The sequence below is a fragment of the Oryza brachyantha genome, chromosome 3 (genome assembly GCF_000231095.2).
Source record: "Oryza brachyantha chromosome 3, ObraRS2, whole genome shotgun sequence".
Taxonomy (NCBI): Eukaryota; Viridiplantae; Streptophyta; class Magnoliopsida; order Poales; family Poaceae; genus Oryza; species Oryza brachyantha.
In genome coordinates this window covers 25,654,970-25,681,776 of record NC_023165.2, presented here as the reverse complement: position 1 = coordinate 25,681,776, position 26,807 = coordinate 25,654,970, and the positions used below count along the sequence as shown (strand labels likewise).

Below are 26,807 nucleotides of genomic sequence, written 5' to 3'. Positions count from 1 at the left end.
CTTTTTATGGTAAGATGAGTTGAATTTAATTTGACACCAAAATGGATACACTTATGCAGGCAAGTTTGGACTCGATATCATTCAGCGTATAGTAAAGACTGCAGTATGATTTGGATGTGGAGATGGATTTTCGTATCTAGATATCCACTTATTTCTTGTATATCATCTAAATAATTAATTAATTATTTATTTATTTAAAAAATTAGTAATATATATTAGTATGGCATACACCACTCTATAAACATGCAAGTCCAAATTTGATTTCCACAAGCTATGACAAAAATAACAAATTAAACCAAAACTAGTATATATACATTCATATTTAAATTTGTTACAACTTATAAAGATCGAATTTGAACTTGCAAGTTTATGGAATAACTAGCCTATTACCCATGCGTTGCAACGGGATCTTATTAAAAAATATCATTAGCATTTTATTAAAATATAGTTAATAAAATTAGTTTAACATATAGGTCTCAACTTTTTTTCTTTTAAAAAATAGAAGTGAGTTGGTGGTGGGGTAGATGGTAGATTCACCACCACCCACCACCATTACCACTACTCTTTTTTATAGTAGTAGTAGATATATAACATATTAATCTATCTTATCTTTTTTTAATAATTATTTAGCTGATATAAATACATAGCTATGTAAATGATCGATGAAAATACCTTTTCTTTCAGTGCATGCATTTCAATGGGTCTTGTGCGACGATGAAAATTTGTTATTTTTGTGACAGCTTGTGGAAATACTCTCTCCATATTTTTATGTATGACACCGTTAACTTTTAGGATTACGTTTGACCATTCGTCTTATTCAAAATTTATATTCAAATATACAAAATTATAATGCATACTTAAAGTTTCTATAATAATAAATCATATTATAATAAAATAATTAATAATTATAATTTTTTGAATAAGATGAATGGTTAAACATAGACCTAAAAGTCAATGGTGTCATATTAAAAAAATATGAAGGGAGTATTATCTTTCATTCACTGAGGAGGTCGATAAATTTTCTGAAATTCTCGTGCGACGAGCCGCCCTCTGTGACGCGCGCGCGCCATGTCCCTGAGCAGTCGCGCCCTCTCCCTGATCTCGGCGTCGCTTACGACCTGCTCCACCTTGCTCCATACCTCCTCCTTCGTCACAACGCCGTCCTCGCTGGGCGACACCGCCAGCCCGGTGCGCCACACGGCGGTGACGTAGCTCCGGTTGAGGAACTGGTCGCAGAAGTAGGGCCAGCACAGGAATGGCACGCCGTTGCGCACCCCCTCCAGCGTCGAGTTCTAGCCGCAGTGCGAGACGAAGCATGCCGCGACCTGGTGCGCTAGGACGCGCTGCTGGGAGCTCCAGGTGACGATCATGCCCCTGCCGGTGCTTGCGACACGGCACCGGAAGTCATCCGGCCACGGCTTGCTCCGGCCCGGGGTGAAGTCCGGCCGGACCACCCACAGGAATGGTCGGCCGGTGAGCTCCAGCCCCTCGGCGAGCTCCTGGAACTAACGTGCGTCGAAGATGGCCATGCTGCCGAAGGCCACGTACACGACGGAGCCGCCCTGCTGCGCGTCGAGCCACTCCAGGCACCGCATGTCCTCCGGCAAGAAGTGGCCCACGGGCCACCGGAGCTCTTGGTCGGCGACGAGTGGGTCGAAAGGGAGGAGGTCCGGGAAGAGCTTGAACACACCAGCCTCGGCCTTGTGGAAGGAGTTGCACACGGTTATCTCGGCGATGTCGTCGTTGAGCTTGTTGTTCCGGCACAGAAGGTTGAAGATGATGTGCTGCCCCTCCGGCACGACGGCGTTGTTCCACGACAGCAGCGACGTGTGCAGCGGCGCCATCCCCGGCGCCAGTTGCAGCGTCTCTTGCCGCTCCGGCCATCCTGCAAATGTTCGCTCGTGTTCGTGAGATACCAGCAAAAAAAATATTGTAAAAGTTATTTATAATCAAAGTTGAGGTCCGAAATGATAGTTATCTTTGGCTCCGTCATTTTTCATCGTTTTTTTTTTGGTATTTGCTTAAAAACACTAAGAACACATGTATAAAAATTTGATTCATATATTACCGTTTATAAGTAAATGTTCGATTTTTTTTTTCGAAAGATCGAAAATAGGACCCCTTGAAACTGGAGGGAGTATTACTTAATTAGTTGCTACAATCTAATCTTCAAGCATTCAATATTAATAAGCTTATCATCGTTTTACGAGGGCCATGTTTAATTTGTTGCTCACCCTATATCTATTACTCCCTCTATATATTTTTGTGTACACCGTTGACTTTTAAAATTACGTTTAACCATTCGTCTTATTCAAAATTTATATCCAAATATACAAAACTATAATGCATAATTAAAGTTTCTATAATAATAAATCATATTATAATAAAATAATTAATAATTATATAATTTTTAATAAGAAAAATGGTTAAACGTGTACCTAAATGTCAACGGCGTCATATAAAAAATATGGAGTAAGTATTTCATTTCATTCTAGGAGTAAAACTAAATTAATGACTGAAAATTTGCGCGTCGAATGGCAGAAGCCGAAGAAAGTCATGCTCAAATGGATAAAACTCTCTCACGGTACCAGCAGATCAGCAATTGCTCTTTGTAGTCTTGTGTTACCAGCCTTAAAACAAAATTTTAACCAGATCCCTATTTTCTATAAAGTTCATGGCATTCTCTCTTCTATCGTAAAACCACATCACCTCAATTATTTTAACCTTAACCTTAGAATGATATAACAAAGGTGTAAATTAAACCGCATTATCTTAATTATTTTTAGCCTTAGAATGATACATCGAGAGTGTAAGTTAAGACACACAACCTCAATTGTTTTTAGCCTTAAGATGATACATCAAAGGTGTAAATTAAGCCACATCATCTCAATTGTTTTTAGCCTTGGCATGATACATCAAGGATACAAATTGCACCTCTTCACATCACCTCAGTTGTTTTTATCCTTTAGATGATTTATCAAGAGTGTAAATTATATCCCTTTTGGGCTCCCCAAAAGTACACCATACAACCCAACTATTTATAACATATGGATAATTAATAAAGGTACAAAAATATATAAACACATGAAAAAAAAATGTATAGTAGGTAAGGTAATTTTTTTTAGAATTTATATCTACTATATTATAACACAGTTCTTCCGTAGCAACGCGCTGGGTAACACACGTTAATGATGCCTCAATGGTGGAAGTCCTGGCTTGCCAAAGGACTATTGTAGTAGCAAAGGAGATGAGCGTTACCCACGTTATAATAGAAACCGATTCTCAAGTAGTGGTGAATATGTTGATGCAAAAGGAATTTAATCGATCGATTTAGGACGTGCTAATTCAGAAAATAAAAGCCGGTTTGGGTGGCTTTCTAGGGGTGAAAACAATCTGAAAGCGACGTTCGGCGAACATGGTACATCGGCTAGCGAAGGAAGGAATTATTGACAAGTTTTATTGTAATTGAGTGTCTGATGCCCCTGAGTTCTTAACTCTTCTTCTTAAGGAAGATTGTAAACTTTTAAACTTAGATAAATAAATTGCTAGCGATGTTTACCCTTCAAAAAGAAGACAAAGGCTACCCTTTTAGCAGCGCAACCACAAGTTCAGTCCGGTGTTTATCAACAATACCTAGTCAAAAACAATGGAAATAATCTATTATTACGACTCACCGTGCATGCTAATACGTCAGTGATATGATCTGAATTATAATCTATAGTATATTTGGATTATATTATTTTTGAGAACTTTTAGATTATATTATTGGTTTCCTAATATGACTCCTAGTCTTTTTTTTCTGTTAGGACTAATAATTTTTTTTAATAAGATTCGTAGTCTGGTGTTTTGGTATTTTACATCGACTTGTGCTACTACTCCAGCCACACGAAGTTGTAATTGGACTTTGATTCAAAAGATATATACTACATATTTATATAAATTTTATAATTAAAAGGTTTATATCTTTATCTTAATACGAAGTCTGTGTTTGTTTTGTTTCTAATTGGAAATATAAATTTTAACATAGAAAAACTCTATAATTAGTAAAATGATTTCTAATTTAGAAAATCTCTAATATATAAAATTCTACTTAAGGAGAGACGGAGTCCGTCCTAACCATCTGATCTTACAAAGATGATTTTAGCCACTGGATTTAAAAAATAATAAATGATTGACATAGAATGAGTAAAATCAGTCGATATACTATGTGATAGATAAATGGTGTATTTTGTGCAAAACGTTTATATATAAAAGTTTCTCATTTGTTTTTTCTAAAGCAATAATTTTAATATTTTACAACCTCTATTTCATAATATAAGACTTTATTGTCTAAAATCATATATATGCCAATGTATTTAGATATATGCAAATAATATATATTTATCAATAGATGAACGTAGACATAGCAAATCGTTTTACTATATGAAATGGAGGGAGCACTAGTTAATTCATTGCTTATATACTCTTCAATAGCAATAAAAAAGTAGCACTAGTTAATCCAAAATCCTCCTTACTTTCAAATAGGATCTACTTTCTTCACCGACCACCTCATTTAATTTCTACCCCCTCCATTCTAAGATGAAGCTAATTTTGCTACTCAGCTCTGTACCAAAATAAAGCTACTTTTTCATAAACTCTCCCATCTTAGCCAATTACAATCACTCTATATCTTATTTGTTCATCTACAATATTCTCTTCGCAACCAATCATAATCTCCACTCTATCATTTCCACATCTTTCTTAATTCACATGATTAGTTCCAAAAATACTTTTATTTTGGGATTTAGTTATTTAAGGTTGATAATGAGCCTAAGTTTTAGCCTACAAAATTAAGCGTTGGGTTCAAAAGGATCACAAATTTCGAAGTCTGTGGCAATGTACCGAGATATCAATAACATATTTTTAACTTTACATAATCATAATAACATGATTATAAATTTCCCAGCAAAAACTGCCCCGTAATTCAAAGACCAGACCATTCAGTCATCAAGGACTATTGACAAATTCCATCCACGAAAACGCCCTCTCGTCACTCGTCAGAACGGCAGACTGAGAAGCGAGAGGTTCTTCGAATGCTGAACAAACGGGTTGCGATCACGGGGTTCACTGTTGGCCTGTTGGCACGCAACTGTCGTTTGGAAAAACTCGGGAACGACAATAGTGCATTCAATCTTGGTCTACAAGAGCTTTGTCGAGTCTTTGAATGTTGGGCTGGTAACTGTGGATTTTTGTTACTGCAAACTCTACTATGTTTTTATATTTTTGTAAACTCCACGAAATGCAGATTTTTAAGATGTGACCTGCCTCACATCACATGGTTGGACAAAAATTGACTGCTTCCTCCTTTCAAAAAATATGTTACTATTTTGATCAATATTAAATAAATTAGTCATCAAGTAAAATTACTTTCATACCCTTAATTATTAGCTCTTTTATAATGGACAGATATGTTGATAGTACTTTCTAACAGGTGCAATAAATGTGCATTCTCCAATTATTTTGGCATTACAAGATCCAGAGTATCATTTATTTTGTGAGAATCCTTTTAATTAAAGTGAACATTTATTTTAGGAGTAGAAACAAAAAAGAAGATATAATAAATTTTATCCTATATGACCATCACAAATGAATATAAATAGCTGATCTTATGATATACTATATGTCGCTATGAACCACTTCCACAACAGTGAACCAAGCCATGAAAAACTATAAGGATCACTTTATTCGTTAATTGTGAATGCCCTGATCAACTTCCTACCAAGAAACTGAAGAAGGAAAGAAGAAAGACAGGCACCACAAATGTCAATTCGCAGTCATATCTTGTGATCTTATCATTATTTCTTTTTTTAAATTTGGTGATGCCTCTCAATGAATTATGGATAAGATCCCATTCCCTCCATACATAAATACAAGCATTTTAAGATATTTTTTTAGAGAGAGAAAGGATGGAGGCAAAAATTATTGATATCCCCCGTCAAATGAAGGGTGGTTGTGGTTAAAATGGAAAGAGAAGTTAATATTTGTTGTGTGTGTGTGTGGGGGGGGGGGGGGGGGGGGGGTTGATCTTTTCATTGTTTGGAAAACAAAATGACATATTTGTAAAAAAAACTAATATATGAATAAATTTTTTATATATGTGTTTTTAGTGATCTAAAAGAAAAAACTGAAAATAAACTACGATGAAATAAATCTCAAACTCAACTGCAAACTTAAGGCAGAAGAGAAAGATGAGGCTGTAAAAGGCCCTATTTGTGGATAAATTACAAATGATAGAAATACTCATATTTGTGGACGAAGTACAACCGATACTTGAACATTTTTTTTTAAAAAAACCAACAAATCAATCAGAAGCTGGTTGTCACTACATGCAGCACTTTATTCTCAACTCTCGAGCATACATGCTTTAGAAAGTGACTGTTCATCCAGTAAAACAAAACAGAAATAAAATCCAGAGCTCAAGGAGCACCGATCAATTTGCTTGATGTAGACATCGCTCTAAAATGTGTGTGTGTGAGAGAGAGAGAGAGAGAGAGAGAGAGAAATCTAGAAGAAAATAACACCCAGAAGAACTAGTACCGCAAAATTAAATTATCGAGCATCATATATATTCATGTCCTCTAATGATTTGAGTAAGTATAATTGATGCATGCTCAGATAAAATTCAGAGATGTAAGCTGCCAATAACCTCTGGAGCTTCAAAATACAAGTGATATCTCATACAATCCGTATCGTGCATCCAGATTAGCGCTTTGTACTGCCTGGACGAGGTGGGCCAAGATAGTTCGTCACCAAACCCATAACAGCAAACCTGGCAATATCACATTCTTGGTGAGTTTCTTCTAGTCAAAAATCTGGTGACATAGAGAATTAACCATTCTAACTTTCATAAATAAATAAAGCATTTGATAACTCAAAAGGAAATCAAAGACCAATAGTTGACAGAAGAAGGCAACTTAAATCCATGAGGAAGTTTATTTTCTTAACAACTTCTTGTTCCTCGCTAATAAAAACAGGATCAATCTTTTGTTGACATAGGATGACATTGGAGAAATAGGTAATACTTCTGCTAATGCAATTTGTTCAATAAAACATGACATAACATGATCATGTTAGAGTATTAGAGATTTTATTTTGAGATGAGCAGTCTAGTAGATGGTGATCTCTTTCTGAAAAGATACCACTGAGAAAAATATAGTTGAAACAAAAGTTACAGTGGCAAACAAGGAAAGGTGGTATAGGCCCCTTATTATAGATATATCTGGTTAATTTGATAGTTACTTTCCTTTATCGTTGTTTTAATAATGCATTTCGTTTTTAACTCCAATTAACCAAGCATATCAGTATTTTACCTATAATTATACCTATGCCAAATTCAAAAGTTAGATTATTTCAGCAGTAATGAAGAGTTAGAATATTTCAACAGTGACAAAGAAGAACACAAGTCCCAAAAGAAGGTTGGTAAGGTTTAAGAACTGTCGGGGAAAAAATGTCATCCTAAGTCTGATTTACCCCCCCCCCCCCCCCCCCAAACTTAACTATAGACATTCCCCAACCCTTTAAACCAGACAAATTACCCTCCCTCACCCCCGCGCGCACCTGCTCAATGCATTGTGGTTGTGGTTTTACGGCTTATGTGGTGTCCAACAGGAAACAGAACAATCTGTCAGCCTATATCACCTTATCCTCCCCTCTCCTCCTGCAACCTTGGAAATGATGGCACATGGATCTGCCATGACCCTAATGCCTCAACCTCGGCCTCCCTCGTAGGGCCTGGACAACCAGCAAGCTCCTGCCGTGTGCAGCAGTAGCTCCAACTGTTAAGGCAGCAGCTCAACAGAGAGATCGATTGGGAAACAATCAGTCATGTGTCATGTGTCAGGTGCCAGTCATACATATGCAACTGCTGCGGTGGCGCACACAGTTTGGATGGTTCATGGTTGCTCTTGTTCCTGTAAGAACACAGATAAGAGAACACAGAGAAAGAAGAATGGGAGAAGGAAGAAGGTTGCTATGGAGAATGACAGGTGGGTCCATGAATCTTTATAAACCATTTATTTTAGCTGATTGTGCTGTCAGCTGTCATGTAGGTGCCACATAGACATCACGTAAGTGAAAACCACCCAATTTAGAGAAGGGGGTAGTTTGTCAGTTGGAGGGTGTTCAGTGTCTGGTATTAGAATTAAGGGGGTAAAACATACTTTTACGATAGCTGAGAGGGTTAAATCAGACTTAACCCTTTGAATTATTGCTTGATAAGCAATGGTATCTCATCAACCATGGACTAGGAAACTATAGTATGCTTTTCTATGGACTTACAGAGCAAATAAGCAAATCTTAGTACAGGCAAAACCTTCAAAGTTTGAAAAGTAGCTCCTACTGCTTATTTAGCTTTTACCAAACTAACGTTACAAACTCCATGACAGACCAATTATGCACAAAGAGTGAGAAAATAATGACCATAGCTAATTGTACAGCATTAGATCACTAGCCCAGGATAATCTTGTAAGTTCTATGGACTGATGACAACAGAAGTTAGAAACGGCCTTCATAATACAAGATGGGTGCATAATTTCCACTTGGGGATCTACTGGTGGGATGTTGATAACTGTTCCTTCACAATGCAAAGACAGCCCACTTTTAAATTTGGCAAAATGAACAAACATAAACATCATATGATGAGAAACCGGAGCGCATACAAGTACTAATTAAGTTATTGACTATACATATTCTGGTTCACTTCTAGACTCTAGTCGAATACAGACTATCAATTAGCATACTGAAAAAACAAACTCGGCTTCACGTTTCCCTAGATTTGAAATTCGAGTAGTATTTGATATTTATTACTTGGTGGCTAAACCCCTAATTTAGTGCATAAACCCAAATCTGTGAAAGGAACTCACATGAAAGCCATGGACAACTGCTTGAGATCATTCTCGAAGTTCTTCATGTTCGCCAGAGACTGTGCACAGAAGATGATCGCGATCCATGAGCACACCTTGTACTGCAAACAAGTAGTAGCAAGCTAATTTTAACCAAATCCAACAACAACTGAGCCAAATAGCAGCCCCAGACCTACTAAAACAACACAGCAGAACACCATCACCGCCGATTACTTGGCAACCACAAAACTCACAAAGGGCGGGACACACGGATCTAGCAGCCTCTCGCGCAGATCTACCTGGCGCACGGTGTTACGCTTAGACGGGATCGATGCGTACCCGGAGCATGACGCCGACGACGCCGAAGACGACGGCGAGGAACCCCGCGTAGTCGATGGGCAGGTCCTGCGGCGACAGCTTCGGCGGCGTGTACGGCCTCGCCGTCGACGCCATCCGCGGGTCGCTTCCCCCGGCGCTCCCGCCCCCCGACGAGGCCGCCTCCTTCATCTCTCCTCTCTCTCCCCTCCCCGATTCGAAAAAAAAGCGAGGATCTCCAGAAACCGAAGGATGGGGGAAAAAAAATCTCTAATAATTTTATAGTTAATCGGCTTGGGCCGGCCCACGGGCCCACGGGCTGGGCCCACCGCTTCGGCCCGAGCACTGAAAAGTCAAAGCGGCGCACGAGTTCACACCGGGTCGTCTCGTCGCCTCCGTCCCCTCTGCTGCTGCTGCTGCTGCTGCTTTTTTTCTTTTTCTTTTGTCGCCTACTCGTCCACTCCTCTCTCGCTTGCTCTCGCTCGCCACCTCCAAAAACCCTAACTCACTGAGCTTGCCGCGGCGCGGAGGGATCGCGGGGGAGCTCGGAGTAGCACCGGGCGCCGTGCCTCGTCGCCTCCGCCGCCGCGTATCCGGTATGCGCCCTGTGATTGGCTGGCTCGCACGCTTGTTTCGGTAGCTTAGCCTTTCTGGCTGTTTGAGCTGTTAGGCTGCGCTCTGAAATTTAAGTAGGTTTTCTAGTGCTAAGCTGCTAATTGCACTGGGTGTGCCTGTATTTATGATCAGCTCAAGTAGTTTTGGGGGTTTAATTGGATTCATATTGAGCTTGGGGTTTTGGGGGTTTTAAGTTTCAACATAAGGCATTAACTGTTGCATGGTCGTGCTGCCTTCAGTTCAGTTCTGGTAGTACTGTAGTAGCTTTGAGATGTCACTTAAAATCTCTTTATTTCCTGTTGCTAGCTAACTGGCTGCGTGAAGGTTCACTGGCAATAATTCATGATCGGGAGCCATTATTTTTGTAGGACTGTCGGTAGCATTGCCTTGTTAAGATGCTGAATGGTAGCTTACAATTTACTGTACATTCTATAATTTAGTGGTTCAATGTGATTTTAGTTGGTCCAAACAATGCCATTAAGATATACATGGCATGTAATGCATGTGATTTGAAGAGATGTGCCTTGGTGCCCATGGGCGTCTGCTATGGTACACAAGTCAAGCAGTTTATTCAAATGGTAATAAATTGAAGGGAATACCGAATATTTATCACTCTTTTAAGGGTGTCAAATAGCTGTGCGTCCTCATTTGTTCTCCCTTAAATTAAGATGTACCTCATCCCATAAAGGTTTCGTTTCTAACAATTCTTAGACAAATTAGTAGTGGGAAGATATAAGTATGCTTGTACATTCCCTTTTCGATCTTAATGAAATTTGGTTGGCTGTTTTCTCGGCCAACCCGGCAAAAGATATAACTATGGTTCCCCTCACTAATACTCGTGGTTGTACTCCCTCCATCCCAGAAAAAAAATGAAATTCTAAGGATAAATTCCATATTCATCCTCAGAAATTTATTTTTTATTAGTACACAGGGAGTATTTCGTAGACTCCAATCAAATGTGCATGCCACTATGGTGCCTCTCACTAATACTCTTGGTTTTATTTCCTAGACTCCAATAAAGTGTGCATGCCTTAGCTTGATTGGTTGTGATTTGTAAACCCTAGAGATGAAGTCTTTCCGGGACAAATTCTGAACGCTAGAAGTGAAGTCTTTGTGGGACAGAGTCATAACACGCTTTAGGCTCCAAGATACAATAATAATACCATTAACAGTTGGGCTTCCACGCCATAAATGTTCATTGGCTAGTTGTTAGAAGAGAAAAAAGAACATGATCAATCAAAAAATGCTTACAATGATTAGGCTGTCTATGGCACGCCTTATTGCACGCAGTTAGATATTTAAATGATCAAAGCATGATCTTACTTGTTAGGACTGTAAGCCCTACTCAATACCCACTAGCATTTTTGGGGCTATGACAGCTTTATCAGTACTGTAGCATGCTGTAAAATTAAGAACACTACTGTTTCAAGTTTCAGGGGACCAGCGAATTTGTTATTGCATCCCTGGTATAGTGCGTGTGCCGAAATGTTGGCAAAAGTAAATGAATCTGGTATAAAAGATTTGTCAGTCAACTGCAGTACATCTGGTTTTCAACAAGATGATAATTATGAATTCTCAAACCGAGCTTTACAACATGGATATTCAGTTTCTGGACCGATCTTTGGAGAAAAAACCTTTTCAGCAGCAACCCCTGAGTTTATTCTGAATAGTGCTTCTGCTGCATTGGGAGAATGTCATCAATTTGACCACTTTTTTAGTACTCTACGGCCTGGACAATTTGAAGGAATGCAGATGCAAAATGATAACCTAGACATCACCCACCGCAGCATTCCTTCTAATGCGTCCTGTCTTGATCATGTGGAAGAAATAACTTCATATGATACTGATGGTTACGACGATAGGACAATCTCATATGGAAGTAGCTGTAGCACCATACCTGCAAGTTATCCATATATTAGCCCTTTGCAAAGAAATAACCACATTTCAGATACAAGGGACTGTAGTTGGACTGCTCTTATGCAAGAATCTTTAGAAGTGTCTAATAGTAATAATGGACTCAATGAAGATTGCAGCGACTTGACTTTCAGTAATACAGAGTTCTCAGGTGGGAATACCTTGCAAAATCAAGTTATCTGGGACAATGGCTGTTTAACAAGTCCATCGTTTACCTCAAATTTTTTGCCCTTCCCTGGAGATGCTGATGCCACATTCACAAGTTCCAGCACTGTTAGTAATTTACAAAATTTTGTTGACCTACCACATGATATGAATAATATTGAGCAAGACAATCCCTCTTCTAAGCTCAGAGTGTCCCAAGATAAAGTGGCAACAAGAAGCCATAGTTGTCAACATCGAGATAAAATGCATTCTGCTGAATGGGGAACATATCCTGGTAATGAACAATCTTCTGGTTTGATGCCGACTACCCAGCATAGGCAGAATAAAGTATTGCGTGGACAGTTTAATTCATCTGTAATCAATATAAATGGATCTGACGGTAGTGGCAAGGAAAAGCTACATGGCCTGTATGAATCTGAAGAGCAAATGGAAATTGATTCACTTCTAAATTCATTTAGTGCACCAAGTGATGCTTTTTCACAAACATATGAAATATTCCAGAAAAGGTAAACCCAATCTGCAATCTCATTATATCATTGCTGTGATAAACTCACAATTTCATTTTCCAGTTTAAAGTTGAAATCTGTGGGCTTTCTTCCATAGAATTAGAATTGTTCTGAAAATTATGCACAGCTGTATTTTGTATTTTTGGATTTCTGATAAACTGAATGTAATGAACTGCAGTGAAAGTTTTGTTGACGTTGACAAAAAAGATAAATTAGAGGAAAGTGTTTCTGTCTCATGCTTCAACAATACTGCTCCTTATATGCAAGCTGGGCCCCGTGAGTCAGCTATATATAATGGATCTTATTGCCACCAACAATTTCATTCTACTTCTCAAGTAATTGGTCTATTTTGCACTTCAGCATCTCGACAGGAAACAACATCAAGTTATGTTTCATCTTTACCTTTGTGTGGGCCCAATTCAATGAATAGCCTGGGGGAAAGTGGTGAAGATCACTTGCTCACGGTTGACCATACTTTACAGCATGAGCAACAAACTGCCTCTTGTGGTACTAGGTATGAATTGATTGATGATGTTGCTAATCCTGTTCTTGAGTTCACAAATATTTTGGATGGCCAATCTAGTCTAAAAAGGACATATATATGCCATGATGGAAGAGTGGCAACCAATGATGTATGGAAAGGACGGTGTGACATGACTGAAAATAGCTCACTTGGAGTGTGTTCTTCAAACCGTACTGCGCATTCACAAATGGAGCTGCCTGTGACACATACTACTCATGTTCTACCTTCTCCGAGCTTGTCCAATGATCCCAACTCATCATTTATCAGAGGAACAGACCATAAGAAGGTCGAGCTAATTGGAGCATACAATTCCACACAGAATTACTTGGAGCTTGATAATTCAGAAAGGAAGGGCATCATTTCCCCTAAATCTTTTGAACAAAATGTTTCTGAGAATATTTGTAGTACAACTGCTGAATACCAATGCAATGATTATAGCCAGATCGTTGGTAATCAGAAAAGAATCCTACACCCACTGAATAAAGCCTCACACTCCAGTGGTTTACCAACTAACAAGTTTGATGGCAAGCTAGTTTCACCGGAAAAAAAGCGGAAAAGATCAACTAGTCTTTTATCGTGGCAGGCACAAGTCATGTCTGGGTGTTGCAAGATGCATCATAGAAGGTGATGATTTTGAATTAGAGAACCAATAATGCATCATGGCATTTTAGTAGAATTTGCTTTTGTTGACATATATTTGTTCTAGCTGATGTATGATTAATATCTATGCAATTCTTTTTGGCTCGACATACGCAATTTGGACGGGCTAATAATGGCTATTGTATTTCTCGCTGCAGAACGCCTGAATTGGATTGGGCTCATGCTACCAGGAGATTGGTTGAAAAGGTTATATATCTTTTTCTTTCAAACTGTATAAAAACCCTTTCTATTGTGCTTCATCGTTTTACTTGACTGACAAGCTTATTATCCATACCAGGTAGATGCTGAAAATACAACGGCAAAAGATAGCACCTTTGTGTCTCGAGCTCAGAAAAGACTTGCTCTGACGACTAGCCTGATTCAGTGCATACTTCCTGCTCTTCCACATAGACTTCTTGCAGCAAATGCTATTAATTCTGGTGAAACCATCGTATACCACACTTCTCAACTGGCCCTTTCTGATGCATTTAATCCAGTTGTATCTTCTATCAGCAAGGCAAACAACTTCATGTAAGGTTTTTGTTCAATTTTTCATCCCTGTTTTAACTTAAGAGCTACTACCTCCGTTTTATATTGTAAGACTTTCTAGCCTTGTCTAAATTCATTAATTAATGAATGTATATAATTTATATATATGTCTAGATTCATTAGCATCCATATGAATCTAGACAAGGTTAGAAAGTCTTACATTATGAAACGAGTGAGTACAAGTGAAGATGTTAGTTTTACGTACAAATCTAGATAAGTAAGGACTAAGGAATTTTAGTGAACCGTAACAGGTTATAGTTACTTCCTCCAGTTACGAATGCCTGTTGTTTTGGACATACCATTGGTCAAACTTTGATAAATTGAGATCCATTATCTTCTTTAATAGTTAGAATGGATTTGTGGAAACCATATCTTTAGATTCATCTCAAAAAATGCTTCCATAAGGTTATTTGTTAGAGTTTACAAATATACTCTAAATTGAGATCTTTTCGCCGGGGTCTAAATTGAGATCTTTGATTAATATTGTATTTTAGATACCATATCAATGTCCAAGATGACAAATTTCTTACTGAGGAATTATATATAAGTCATGACCAGATGTGCATCTCTTGCATCAAGCTTTGGCACTACTCCCATCTTGCATTAATCTCGAGTCTTGTGGTATTTGGCCAGGCTACAGAACCAAACTGGCACTTCTGGAAATAAAAAAGATAAAATCATACCTGAAGTTCTGGAAACATTCACCATGAGGTTTGATGAGCTGCAAAGGTCCTTCTCAAGGTACATAATTTTTTATAATGACTGTCAACCTTGTCATTCATCTTGACCAGCTGTAGACCTTGCCCCGCTTTTAGATAATTCCAAAATTGCATTGGCAATTTATTGCATAATATCCTCTAGTTTTCAACACCTCTCGCACTTGCCAAAATTGCTTATAGGCCTTCTCTGTGTATTCCAGAGCTGAGAGGGCAACAACATTTCAAGATTTGACATCTGAGACACGGGACTTGGAGCGGTGGTCCATTCTCCATCATTTTATAAAGTTGCATAGATACTCTAGATTGCATGAGGATGGTATCTCGAATCCTAGACCCAACCCCTGCAGATCAACCATCCGGAAGCATGCTGAGGCTGTTGAAGTGCCAGTGGACTTGCTGGGTAGCGTTCGTTGTCGCCTTCTGAACTAGAGTTGCTCAGTCACTAACAATTATAGCCCTGTTCTCCCCTGTCCTCCGCTGCCCGTGCAATGTTGTAAAGCCGGGCTGTTCAGGAACATATTAACTATAGCACGTACTACCATCCCCTTCTCCTACTAGGAGATTATAGATCTTGATTCTTGTATATTCTGGGACAAGGCGTGGGAGCATGGTGATGCCCTTTTGCGAAAAGTATGCTTACTAAATGAAACAGGCACTACGGCTGATAGCAATATCTACTAATTCAGGATGTACTTGTTTTTTTCTATTCTTCTTTCTTTTACCTTGATAATGGTATGTCCAGCGGGTAGCTGGAGTGTGAATTATTCAATTTTCTTGTCCATATATTTGTACGGGTGCACAAGTATGAAAGCAAAATTGGTGACGCTAAGTCACTTTGCAGAAAACCTTACTGATTCGGAACTCCAACTTGTTTGTTGGACCACCCAATTGTATCTATGATTAATGTTCTGCTCCCGATTGGAATGTAGTAAAAATTCTTCGTGCATAGTTTCGTACGGGAACTGAACTGAACTGATCAATGTTTAACTCCCAATTGGAATGTGGTACTCTAGCCTTTTTAGTTTGCTTAGATTCACCCATCTATTAATGTGTATGATTGGTATGTGTTTAGATTTATTAACATACATGTAAATCCAGATAAGAAGTTTTATAACATAGAATGGAGGGAATAAGAATTATCCGTTTGTATTTCCATGTGCGAGCTGATTTCCATGAAATTTGTATAGGGGTATTGGTTGACCAAATGATATATCTATAGACAAAAACTAATTTATGAATAAAATTTTTATATATGTATTCTTGTAATTTAAAAGTAAATGCTAAAAGATAAATTAGGATGAGAAAAATCTTTAAATCAACTTCAGAATTTGGTAAGCGAAAAGACATGAACTGTACTCTTCAAATGAAGCCTTAATATGTTTCTTTATAGTATTTTTCTTTATAGTATTTTTTAAAGCTACCGGCAGGAGCTCTGCCTTTTTCATGTTTCTTTATATTTCTTTATAGTATCAAGTAAACTTAGAACTGAATAATTTATCGTAAACTGGATAATTTTCACTTTTGTTTTTTGTCGTTTCTATTCGCAGCAGGACGACCACCATACCAGCCCAGGATCTAGCTCCACCTATGTCATCAGCTGTAGAATTCAAACTCCCAACTTTGCTACCTACAATTTGAATTTCATATCGAAACAATACATCAACCATTCTTAATTTCTGAAAATGTCCACCTTTCATCTTTGTGTTGCTTATAATCTAAAATTTAAATTTCTAACCTTAAATTTAAAATTAATTTTAAGGGTTTTCACCGTGATTTATTTACCGGTTTTAGTTTTAGATAAGCTAAGAATACATATATAAAATTTTTATTCACAAATTATTTTTTGTTTGTAATATACCATTTGGTTTTTTATTAAGAAAACAAACAATCACCCTAGATCCACCTTGGTGGAAAAGGAATGAACTAGAAAAAGAGAACTAATGTTACGTCCTTTTACCCTAAATTATTCCTTAATTTTTGCTAACGCACTTTTGAACTATCAAAATGATATATTTTTAAAAAATTATATATTTAAATTTATCACCATATTTATGTAGAGATCTTAAGTTTTCTAACAGTTAATTTCACCTTTTATACCATAAGTAACTATCAAAATCAGATGATATTTTATCCATCTTAGACCAAAAGTAACCAGAAGAGTCGGATCGTGGCAAACCGATCACCGCCGTAGGAAACCACGTCTGACCTGTGTGCCACGTCAGCCAGTAACAACGTGGTAGTGTGGCCCCACCCCTACCGCTACGCGACGCTGCCGCCTGCCACGTACTCCGGGTGGTCTCAACTTTAAATGCTACACTACTACCCACCTCGCCGGGCTCCGCCCGCCGTCGTGCCGGTGCCAGTGTGCAGCCACCCGAAACCCCAGCGAGCGCGGCTCCGGCGGTCTTCGCTTCCTCGCGCCGGAAAGGAGGGTGGCAGCGGGAGGACGAGGGGGAGGGGGTCATGGCGGACGGATGTGGCACGGGGAGCGGGGACGTGGACGAGAAGCGGAACCAGATGATGCAGAACATCTTCGGCGACGAGAACGAGTCCGAGGAGAAGGTGGTGGAGGAGGAGGTGGACCAGGCGGACGACGACGATACCGGTGCGAGTGGCGGTGATCGCGGTCCCGGTGGTGGGGGCGGTGGGGAGCAGCAGCAGAACCGCCTCTCCCCGCCCCCCGCGGCCGCGGAGGACGAGCACGAGTTGGACAAGGGCCACGACGGCGACGAATGGGTAACATGAACCTCCCGCCCCGTGACCTCTCGGCTTGTTTACTGCTTGGCTTGGGGTTTAGGGTTTATGCCTTAGAGCACGGAAATGGTCTCCGCCCTCTGAGGTGTTCTAGAAATTTCCGGAAATGTGCTTGCGGTTTGGGGTTTTGTTCGCTGGGTTTGCTGCGGTATAGTTGTCGCGCTTTGCTTGCGTTTGGGCACAATTTTACACTGTATTGAAACTATCGACGCGTCATCAAGTAGTGAAGTTTTTTTCTAAGTACGACACCGTCAATGGGTTTTGGAGGCTAGACCGCTAGAGTGGTTGCTGTTTCCTCGAGGGAACATCTATAGATAGTTTATGGATTTTTTGATGTGGGTATCATTGATGTACTACCCCATGACGCTTACGCTGTATTAATTCTCAAACCATAAGATCTGTGATTAATTATCCTGGGAGCTTATATTATGAAACTCTGAGCAGAGTTGGAGCTTTGGCATTTGGAGCATGTGCCACTTGCAGGGAATTCTAAGCTGATGTTCTGCGTTAATTCCGGCACCGTGTCCCAGATTACCTGAGGACTTTGCAAAAGGACACTCCCTGAGTTGATTTGTTGTGCTTTTGTTGATAATGGTGCTACACTGCTAGTCATTCTGATTGCTTGCCATGTTATGTTTCTGACTGATCTTATTCCTCATCCTCATGTGCTGTATTCATTTGGTTAACATGGTATTTGGCCCGCAATACAGTATTGTAATGCGAACCACTTATGTAATCGTATAGGAGGAAGTGCAGGGTGAAAGACAAGGGTCAGGTGGCATGGCTCAGGAAATTGAGAGTGATGCTCATGATACGGAACTTGGCAATCAGAGTACACAAGGTCGCATGGCTCAGGAAATTGACGGTGATACTCATGATAACGGAACTTGACAATCAGAGTACACAAGGTCACAGAAAAGGCGTGACTACTGTAGAGGGAAACCATGTCAAGAGAACAGTAACCAACGAAATAAGGTGTGCTGCCTCTAATTCTGAGGGTCTTAATGTCTTATGACTACTGGAGTATCATGCAATATAATATGAAAGCTAGCATCTGTCATTTTCGAGTTGATTATTCGAGTGATAATCATCTTCTGCTGACAACAGAATTCACCTATTTTATCCAGTGTCTTGACTTTTCATCCTTCCCAACCTTTGCTGTAGTGCAGTAACACCTGACATCTAATCCTGCTTCAGGTCAATAGAGGATTACAAAGACCATGAAGTTGTCCATAATGTTTTTGGTAATGATGATGAAGATGAGTTTGCTCCATATGGTGCTCAAGATGACAATGAAGATGCTCATGTGAGACAACAAATGAATTAACTTCTTAACTTATCTATTCTGTGTGTAACGTTTTGCTCTATTTATGTCAGTTTTTGTTTATTTTTATGTGTATTGAGATGATATTGGAGTGTCAGCAATACATGTTCTCCTAATCACCGGTTCCATGTGCCTTGGCATATAATTTAAAAACGAGAGAGGAGTATTACACCATCCAGTGACAAACAGGTCACCCTTTTAACATTGCACAGTATTGAGAAACAACAAATTTGGCTGCTAAGCATTTTTCAAGAAAAGCCTTGATGTATCAAATGATTTAATTATGTGATCTAAAAGAAAATCCAACGAGATATTTGTAGTGGAAGTTTTAAAGGTTTGATGTCAGCCATCCTCATCATTTTTTAATAGAGGAAGCACTATTCTTGTTTCTGGTAAATAGAGTTGTTTTATCTGGTCTGGCACTTCTTTTTCTGCATGATTATTCTTCGCATGAATAGGCAGTATATCTATGTTTGTACTAATCTTTTAGGGAAATTTATTTCACTGTTTCCATATGTGTTTTAAGCCCTTGGGAATCACTTAACGTAGGAACAAATCCTGCATCTTTGCAGGGATCACTTATGAATGATGAAGGCCACTATGAGGAATTGCAGTCAGAGGGCATGCTTCATGAAGATAAGCATTATGAACTGGAAGGAAATATTGAACATCAAATGAAAGATAAGCCACTTGGTCCTCCGCTGAACTTGGTGGTTCCACATATGCTGCCACCTGGTCAACCTGATAGAGTGAGTTTCTGTAATATTAGGACACACTTAGCAGTAAACTATATCTTTCACCAAGTATTTTGCTACCAGGCTTAGCATTTCTAACTACATTACTGTCCCATATTTGTGTCCAATCAATGCATATCTATGAAGATACTCCCTCCATTATCGAACAATTGGCTCTATAGAACAATCTTCTTGGTTTCAAATACTTGGCACTCCATGCTTCCCAAGACCTTTTTTTTTCCATTAACCTCAATGCATGCCCTTTTCTTTTCCACCTAAATTCATGTGTGAGATACTACTGAGGTAGTATTCTGATCACTTTAGATTAAAAACACAGTTTCCTTGGTATGCATGTCTTGTTCAAGAGTGTCGATTATTCAAAAACGTAGGGAGTAGTTCTGTTGTTGACCAAGGATAAAAAAAATTGATTCCATGCTTCTCGCTTCTGAAACAATAATGTTTGAACAAATGTAATCTTATAGTTCTCTGTCATAACTCCAAAGTTTCTCATAATTAGCAATAATACCTGTTCTATGAGCTCATGTGGTTTTTTTTGGCGCATTGCACAATTAGATTTCTGTGTCTGACTGGTTTCATTTTTCTAGATGAATGTGATCAAGGTTTCAAATATTATGGGGGTAAATCCAAAACCTTTTGATCCTGAAACATATGTGGAAGAGGATGCTTCCATGACAGATGAATCTGGGGGAAGGAAAAAGATACAGTTGAAGGATAATGTTGTCCGCTGGAGAATTTCTAAGAATGATGATGGCACTGAATCTGTGAGTCAAATTTTCTTGTCATATTATTTATGTAATGTTTTGGAGTTTCTTCTTCCTTATAAACACTTTCACTTTCTTTGGGAGCTGTCTAACTCATTAAAGTGGCTAGTGGATTGCACCCACTGTTCTCTGCACTCTATCACTATGACATTTTTTATCGTTTTTACTATGGGATTTATATCTTAGGAGAAAACAATTTTATGACTTTTCTTAGGCATTGCAAGCTGTCAGATTTTATGTTCTAGTATCATTCAAGTTTGTATGTGAGAATTAAGATATCAGTGCTCTTGCATCTCATTGATGCTCTGTATAAGCTGTAATGGCTCATGACTGTTATTCTTCTCAATCATTGTTGAGTTTTTAAGCATTTATTTCTTGCAGTATGAAAGCAATGCACGTTTTGTAAAGTGGAAAGATGGAAGTATGCAACTGCTGATCGGCAATGAAGTTCTTGATATGTCTGTAAATGAGTCAAATCATGATAATTCCCACCTGTTTCTGAGGAATGGAAAGGCAATTATTTCATCTATGCACTTTTATATAATCTCATCACTGTGATCAATCATGTTCATAATTCACAACCGACTTCTTCCTCAGGGGCTTATGCAATCACAAGGAAGGCTTTTACAGAAGATGAGATGTATGCCTTCTTCACTGTCCTCAAGATCCCATCGCTCATTAACTGCTCTTGTTAATTCTCAAAACAAGAAAACAATTAAGATGCAAACATGGATTGATGAAAAAGATCCTGAGAAGGTGAAGGAAGAAAAAGAAAAGGTAATAAAAGGTTCTGTTATATGTACACAGCACCTCAATAGTATGTATCAATTTATGTTCCTGTAAGCTTACAGCTTACTTTCTTTAGGACTTGCACTAAACATCACTTACATGATTTGTAGCAACAATCACTGGTTATTCTAACTAGTTGATTTGATCAGAATGTATACCTCCAACTTAATGTTCATCCATCTCCAACCGTAAATTGTGGCTACCGGCTAATGTTTAGGTGTGGGACGTCTATGTACGTGATGACTACACTGCCTGCCAGGCAAACTTATCTCTCTTTTTATGGGGGGTGGGGGTATGTGCTTATGTACTTGAAGGAACAATATACTAAAAAAAAATGTCTGTACCGGTGGGTTTCTTTATGGTGCATAATTTAAATTCATGGTCCTTTTTTTGGGCTTACATATTATATGTCGTATTGGGATTGCCTCGATGATTTCATCATCAAACACATGCAAATCATTGTGATATTGCTCTTCTCATTATGTAAAAATTGTCTATTTTGACTTGGGATGAATATTTTTTGAAGGAAAGACTTGGATGAAGTTTTAGCTTTTTACTGATATATGATATACACAGGCTGAAGAAGAAAATATTCGAGCTAATTCAAGTCTTCAACGAAAAAGAGAACAGGTGAAGCGCAAATATCAAAAGCAGAAACTTACCCCTGTTTTTCTGGAAGATGCATTAGATGAGGTTAGTTTCTTGCCTTAGAGCATCTCCAAGAGATGTCTAAAATTGATCTCTAAAACCAAATTTTGGGAATTGGACTAGAAAATATATCTCCAACAGGTTACCAAATACATTCCTAATATTTACTCATGCCTAAAATTATCTCAATTGTATCCTAAATTTGGGGCAAAAATATGGGTTCCTAATACAAGTTATTCATTTTTAAATTTCTATTGGAGGAGTGAGTAATTTTTATGCCCAATATTTTTTTAAGATGAATCCAATACAAGTTTTTGGATAACAAAATATTAGCATTCTCTTGGAGATGCTCTAAGTATTGAGTTTTTTCATTCAAGAGGCAATTTTATAATTAGGGTGCTCCCACACTCTTCCACTTCCACTCTAATTTTGCACAAATCTTCAAAGTTAACAAATTAATTATTTCTTGGGGGATGGGGCAAATTAGTAACATAAGGACCCATCCAGTTAGGATCTGAAACCAAACATTTAGATCCACTATGTCTAATTAATTAATCCCTAATTCTTTTCAATCAGTGATATTGCCGTCAAGTCCTCATGTGAGAGAATGATATCTACATATACCTATCCTTATTTTTTTTCTTTAACAGTGATCAACGTCAAGTATACTGGCTCTCCTGCGTTTTTGAGAAAAAAATGTCAAGTATACTTATTTGACCATACATGCTTGAGTGATCTCTTGCATTTAACTAGGTAGACATGCAAAATTTCTGTTTGAGATATAAAAATCATATTCACTAAATGGCCATGACCATATGTTCGATAAGTGGTTGCAACGAAAAGGTAAAAAACTATTGCTTCCATAGCCTCACATGGTCCCATGAGCCACAGCAGAGGCTACCATTGTGCCCTCCCACAGCCATGGCCATGTGTTCAACCAACTGCATGGGAATTAGCAGGCAGCTATGTAGTCACTGTCTTGGGGCCGCATGTGTAGATGGGTTGAAGCCTGGTATTAGGAATTTTCTTAATAAGTTTAAAGATATCATCATATTACTGATCATGAAAGTAATCTCAGTCTTCCAATCCACTTTAAGTTGTCGGAACTGCAGTTTTTGGGGAGTTAAGCATTCCTCTTATAATAATATGTGCATTTCTAAAAACAGTTATGCTGTCTTTACCGCTCATCCTTCTTGGAAAATTACTCTTTTAATCCCTCACATGCAAAATATGCTATGCTGGACATTTTCTGGGGGGTGCTAGTTTCAAGCAAACTCTGATTCTGTTTTGAATCATCGATGGTAATTCTCATGGTAATTTCGTGGGAATTCCATGATGGGTGTCAGTGGCGAAGCTAGGATTTAGGATATGGGTGGTCCGACCGATTTTTTTTCGTAAACACAGTATGCTAACACACACACACACATATATATATGCAAGTATAGATAATAGAATAGACTACAAGTACACTAGAATATATGAATAAAGCATCTTAAAACATATAAAATTAGTAGTTAAGTAAAATTTTGATTCAAAGAAACATATATGGCTTCCCCGCAATAAAATAGAAGCTTAAATACCTAGAAAAATTTAAAGAATATTACCATACTACATTTCTTCTTATCAAGTCTATGACTTCTAAATTCTAATGGCTATAAAAGTATTCATTATATCTTCTGCATCCATTTTAAAAAACATCCCGTTCAATAAAGATGATCATGTTACGTCATTTGCGAGAATACCAATCGATAAAAATTATCATTTTTTGGATATTAAGGGCTGATTAGCATTTTTTTGGGTGGTCCGGTGACCACCCGGACCACCCCCTGGCTCCGCCGGTGATGGGTGTAGGATGATGCACGTGGAGTTGGTTACAATTGGCACCAAGGCCCAGATCGTGCACATCTTGTGGATGACTTGGAGGTGGAAGCACGTTCTGAGGGACGTGCAACTACTGTAAAGGTCATTGTTGGAGCCATCTTATTTTGATAAAACTGATGCCAATTTATTCATAATTTCGTGTTCATGATTTCAGGAAAATGTAGGGAAAGCTGTTTCATCTGCTGATGTACCCAGGCATCAGGCGAATGAGTATTCCGAGAGTGAAAAGGAGGAATCAGAGCTTGAAACAGATGTCAAGGATATAGATAATTCACCAACGAATGGAAGGGAAGAAGATCTGGAGGAAGAGGAGGAAGAAGACCCAGAAGAAGTCATAGGCGATAATTCCATGTCCGATGAAAATAATGAGGTGAGATATTGTTGACTTCAAACTCTTGGTTAGCTGTAAAAGTATTTCATGATAACCTGGAAATGAAAATCAGATGAATTGCACAAGAATTTTTCTTGCATAATTGAAGGAATTTTACTTTGGAATATTGCACTGTCTCTTTCCTGCTAGTTACCGGCTATCATTAGCTGCGAAGTTTGATATTCCTAATAGCATACCAGCAATAATATCTAGCATGAACTGCCTTACTGGATGATAAAATCATCAATTGAACCAACTTTTGCATCCAGACATTTGTATCTTGACAATGCTCCAGCACTTTCCATTGATTGATCGTGTCACGTGATGACTAAGAAAATGCCTTATGATGCTTGGCAATAACATTCTATCTGTTATGTCATCATAGTTCATTTTAAATTCTGTTGGCAGTCGATTAACTGTCGTTCATTACGTCTACCAAAATCTCTTCTATGGCAGATTTTTCACATTTTACCTGAAACTTCTGTCCGTTTACTTTTTTGTCTTTGATTGTGGTAACCATTCAACTTCTATTGCAGGAACAAGAGCATGTTAACAAGCACAAAGGGATCGACTCTGACAATGAATCTCCACCAAGGAAGCCACCTGTTAATCGTAGAAAGATAGTTGTTTTCGACAGTGATGACGAGTGAGAGACAGTAAGAACAAACTCTGCCTCTTAAACAGTTCTTTGGTCACCACTCATCACTTCAAATCTTAAGTAATTGCTCTTGCCCTTGCTGTTTGGCAGAGGCAGCTGCTGCTGTTGGAGTTCATATATGCTCCATTGCTTGAAATTACCGTATCATATTTTGGGAAAGAAAAGTCACATTACCTGGTTCTGTGTCAAAATATCGACATCGTTAGATACTGAAGTTAGAGTTTAATGCAGGGAGATACTAGAAGTGTTTTGTATATACTTATAGAGATAGCAGACAACCAATCTAATGGATGTGGAATGTGGGGTTCATCTGACTATTTCTTATTTTTCTGCCCATGAAAGTTTTACCATCAAAGATACTTTACTGCAAGAAATGCTGACCCTTTTCAGATCTTTTTTTTGACGTAAGAAGGTAGAGGTAGCTCTACAAGCCATTTCATTGATTGAAATTAAGTGTTACAGGGTAAAAGAGGGGGAGGGGGGGGTGAGGAGAGGTGAATTTACAATAGTGGAAGCTGTACCAAAAAAAAATGAAGAAACAAGAAACTTAGAAAGAACTTAAAAAACTGCTGAGACCATTAGGTGATCTTTGCTTTGGTTGCATTGTTGGCTCGATGGCATCACAGGCTAAGAGGTTCCTTTTATTTGTTGAGTTGTATTTGTGATTTGTAGTTGTTGTCCTTCAAAAATCCTATCATTCCTTCCTTTCCATGGAGTATGGGTACTTGCTGCAAACCGGATTGGTTCTATTCCTGGGATGATTCCATTATGGCCTCTTATTGACTCCAAAAATTCTAGTGTTGAAGTAGAGCTGTTGGCTAGGTTTAGTAAATGCAGTTCTTCCCATAATTGTGAGGCTGCGTTGTATCTGAGGATTATATGATCTGTTGTTTCAGTTGGTATGCAGATGTCACAATGTGGGTTGTCATCCCATTTGTTTTTTCTCATGTTAGTTCTAGTATTCAGTCGGTCTCTGAAGGCCAGCCATAGGAAAATTTTGCAGATATTTGGTAAAACTCTTAACCAAACATATTGAGCTAGATGCCATAGCATCCACGATAGGTCAACATTTGATATATACTCGAAGTTTATAATTTGTTGGATCTTTTACGATTTTGTCTGTGCTTACGAGGAAAAGGTTAGGGTATAGCTTGATGGTCCAAGAGTGATTTTGGAATTGTGATTCCACCTGCCGTCTTTGTCTATTGCAAATGAGAACAGTGCTGGGAAAGTGGTCATAAAATGGGATGTCGTCCAATTGTTGTTCCAGAAAAGAGTTGTGTTTTCATTTTCCAGTTTAGTTTTTGTGACCTGGACAAATTGGGCAACGTTGGACTTGATTAGTTTTCAAATCGGAGTGTCATTCGCTCTTGGCCGTGAAGGTATAATGCATGTATGTATCTTCCTTTGAACCAACTGTTTGTTGGTTGTTCTGTTTCTCCTAGTATATTTTTCCTGAATTTCAGCAGTAGTGCTATTTTGTGTCCTGAGATCTTTAGTTCTTAAGCCTCCCTATTACTTTGACATTAGAACTGTTTGCCAGACTATAAGACATTGCCCTCCTTTAATTGTTTTTCACCTTTCCAAAGAAATCTCATTCTCAATTTATCTATTGCTTTAATTGATTTAACTGGCCATTGACAAGATGACATGTATTATGTCGGGATTGCTGAGTGTACTGCATTTATCACATTGTCAGCTTCCCCCCCAAAGGAGAGTGGTATCCAACCCGATAACATTTTGTCAATTCTTGAAATTAGTGGCAGCAACATATTGCGGGGTATCTTTGTTGTAGAAAGTGGCAGCCCTAGGTAATTGCAAGGTAGAGAGCTAATAGGAGATTGTAGGATTCTGAATTCTGATGCGGTGACAATGAACTCATGTTAGCCCACTATCTGAAACAAGTTGTTTGCTGTACTGAAAGCTTCCCCGAACAGTGCTTAAGGCTGAGTTCAGGAGGAAGGGATAGAAAGGAAATTCTACTTTTCATTGTAAGCACGCTTTCATTACTGTAACACGGTGTCTTTTGTAAAAAAATTCTAT

The 26,807-nt window shown here is 38.5% G+C and overlaps 3 protein-coding genes and 1 pseudogene across 3 annotated transcripts; 2 read left to right on the top strand and 2 right to left on the bottom strand.

Moving 5' to 3' along the window:
* Positions 1-998: 998 nt before the first annotated feature.
* Positions 999-1,913, bottom strand: LOC121053842 (annotated as a pseudogene).
* Positions 1,914-6,355: 4,442 nt separating this feature from the next.
* On the bottom strand, positions 6,356-9,441 carry LOC102702360 (protein Asterix). The gene is made up of 3 exons (XM_006650550.2): positions 9,219-9,441; positions 8,901-9,001; positions 6,356-6,808 (listed from the first exon to the last, which is right to left on the bottom strand). Exons 1-3 carry the CDS (start codon positions 9,384-9,386, stop codon positions 6,742-6,744), a joined length of 336 nt encoding a protein of 111 aa, XP_006650613.1. The 5' UTR covers positions 9,387-9,441; the 3' UTR covers positions 6,356-6,741.
* Positions 9,442-9,649: 208 nt separating this feature from the next.
* LOC102702080 lies at positions 9,650-15,712 on the top strand. The gene is made up of 7 exons (XM_006650549.3): positions 9,650-9,790; positions 11,246-12,394; positions 12,573-13,541; positions 13,715-13,763; positions 13,855-14,087; positions 14,739-14,846; positions 15,025-15,712. Exons 2-7 carry the CDS (start codon positions 11,295-11,297, stop codon positions 15,251-15,253), a joined length of 2,688 nt encoding a protein of 895 aa, XP_006650612.1. The 5' UTR covers positions 9,650-9,790; positions 11,246-11,294; the 3' UTR covers positions 15,254-15,712.
* A 1,575-nt stretch (positions 15,713-17,287) lies between these two features.
* On the top strand, positions 17,288-25,065 carry LOC102701803 (protein LEO1 homolog). The gene is made up of 12 exons (XM_040522616.1): positions 17,288-17,560; positions 18,323-18,419; positions 18,487-18,553; positions 18,776-18,884; positions 19,475-19,651; positions 20,242-20,418; positions 20,800-20,931; positions 21,016-21,195; positions 21,784-21,900; positions 23,707-23,817; positions 23,891-24,106; positions 24,643-25,065. The coding sequence occupies exons 1-12, from the start codon at positions 17,288-17,290 to the stop codon at positions 24,754-24,756; spliced, it is 1,770 nt and encodes a 589-aa protein (XP_040378550.1). The 3' UTR covers positions 24,757-25,065.
* Positions 25,066-26,807: the final 1,742 nt, after the last annotated feature.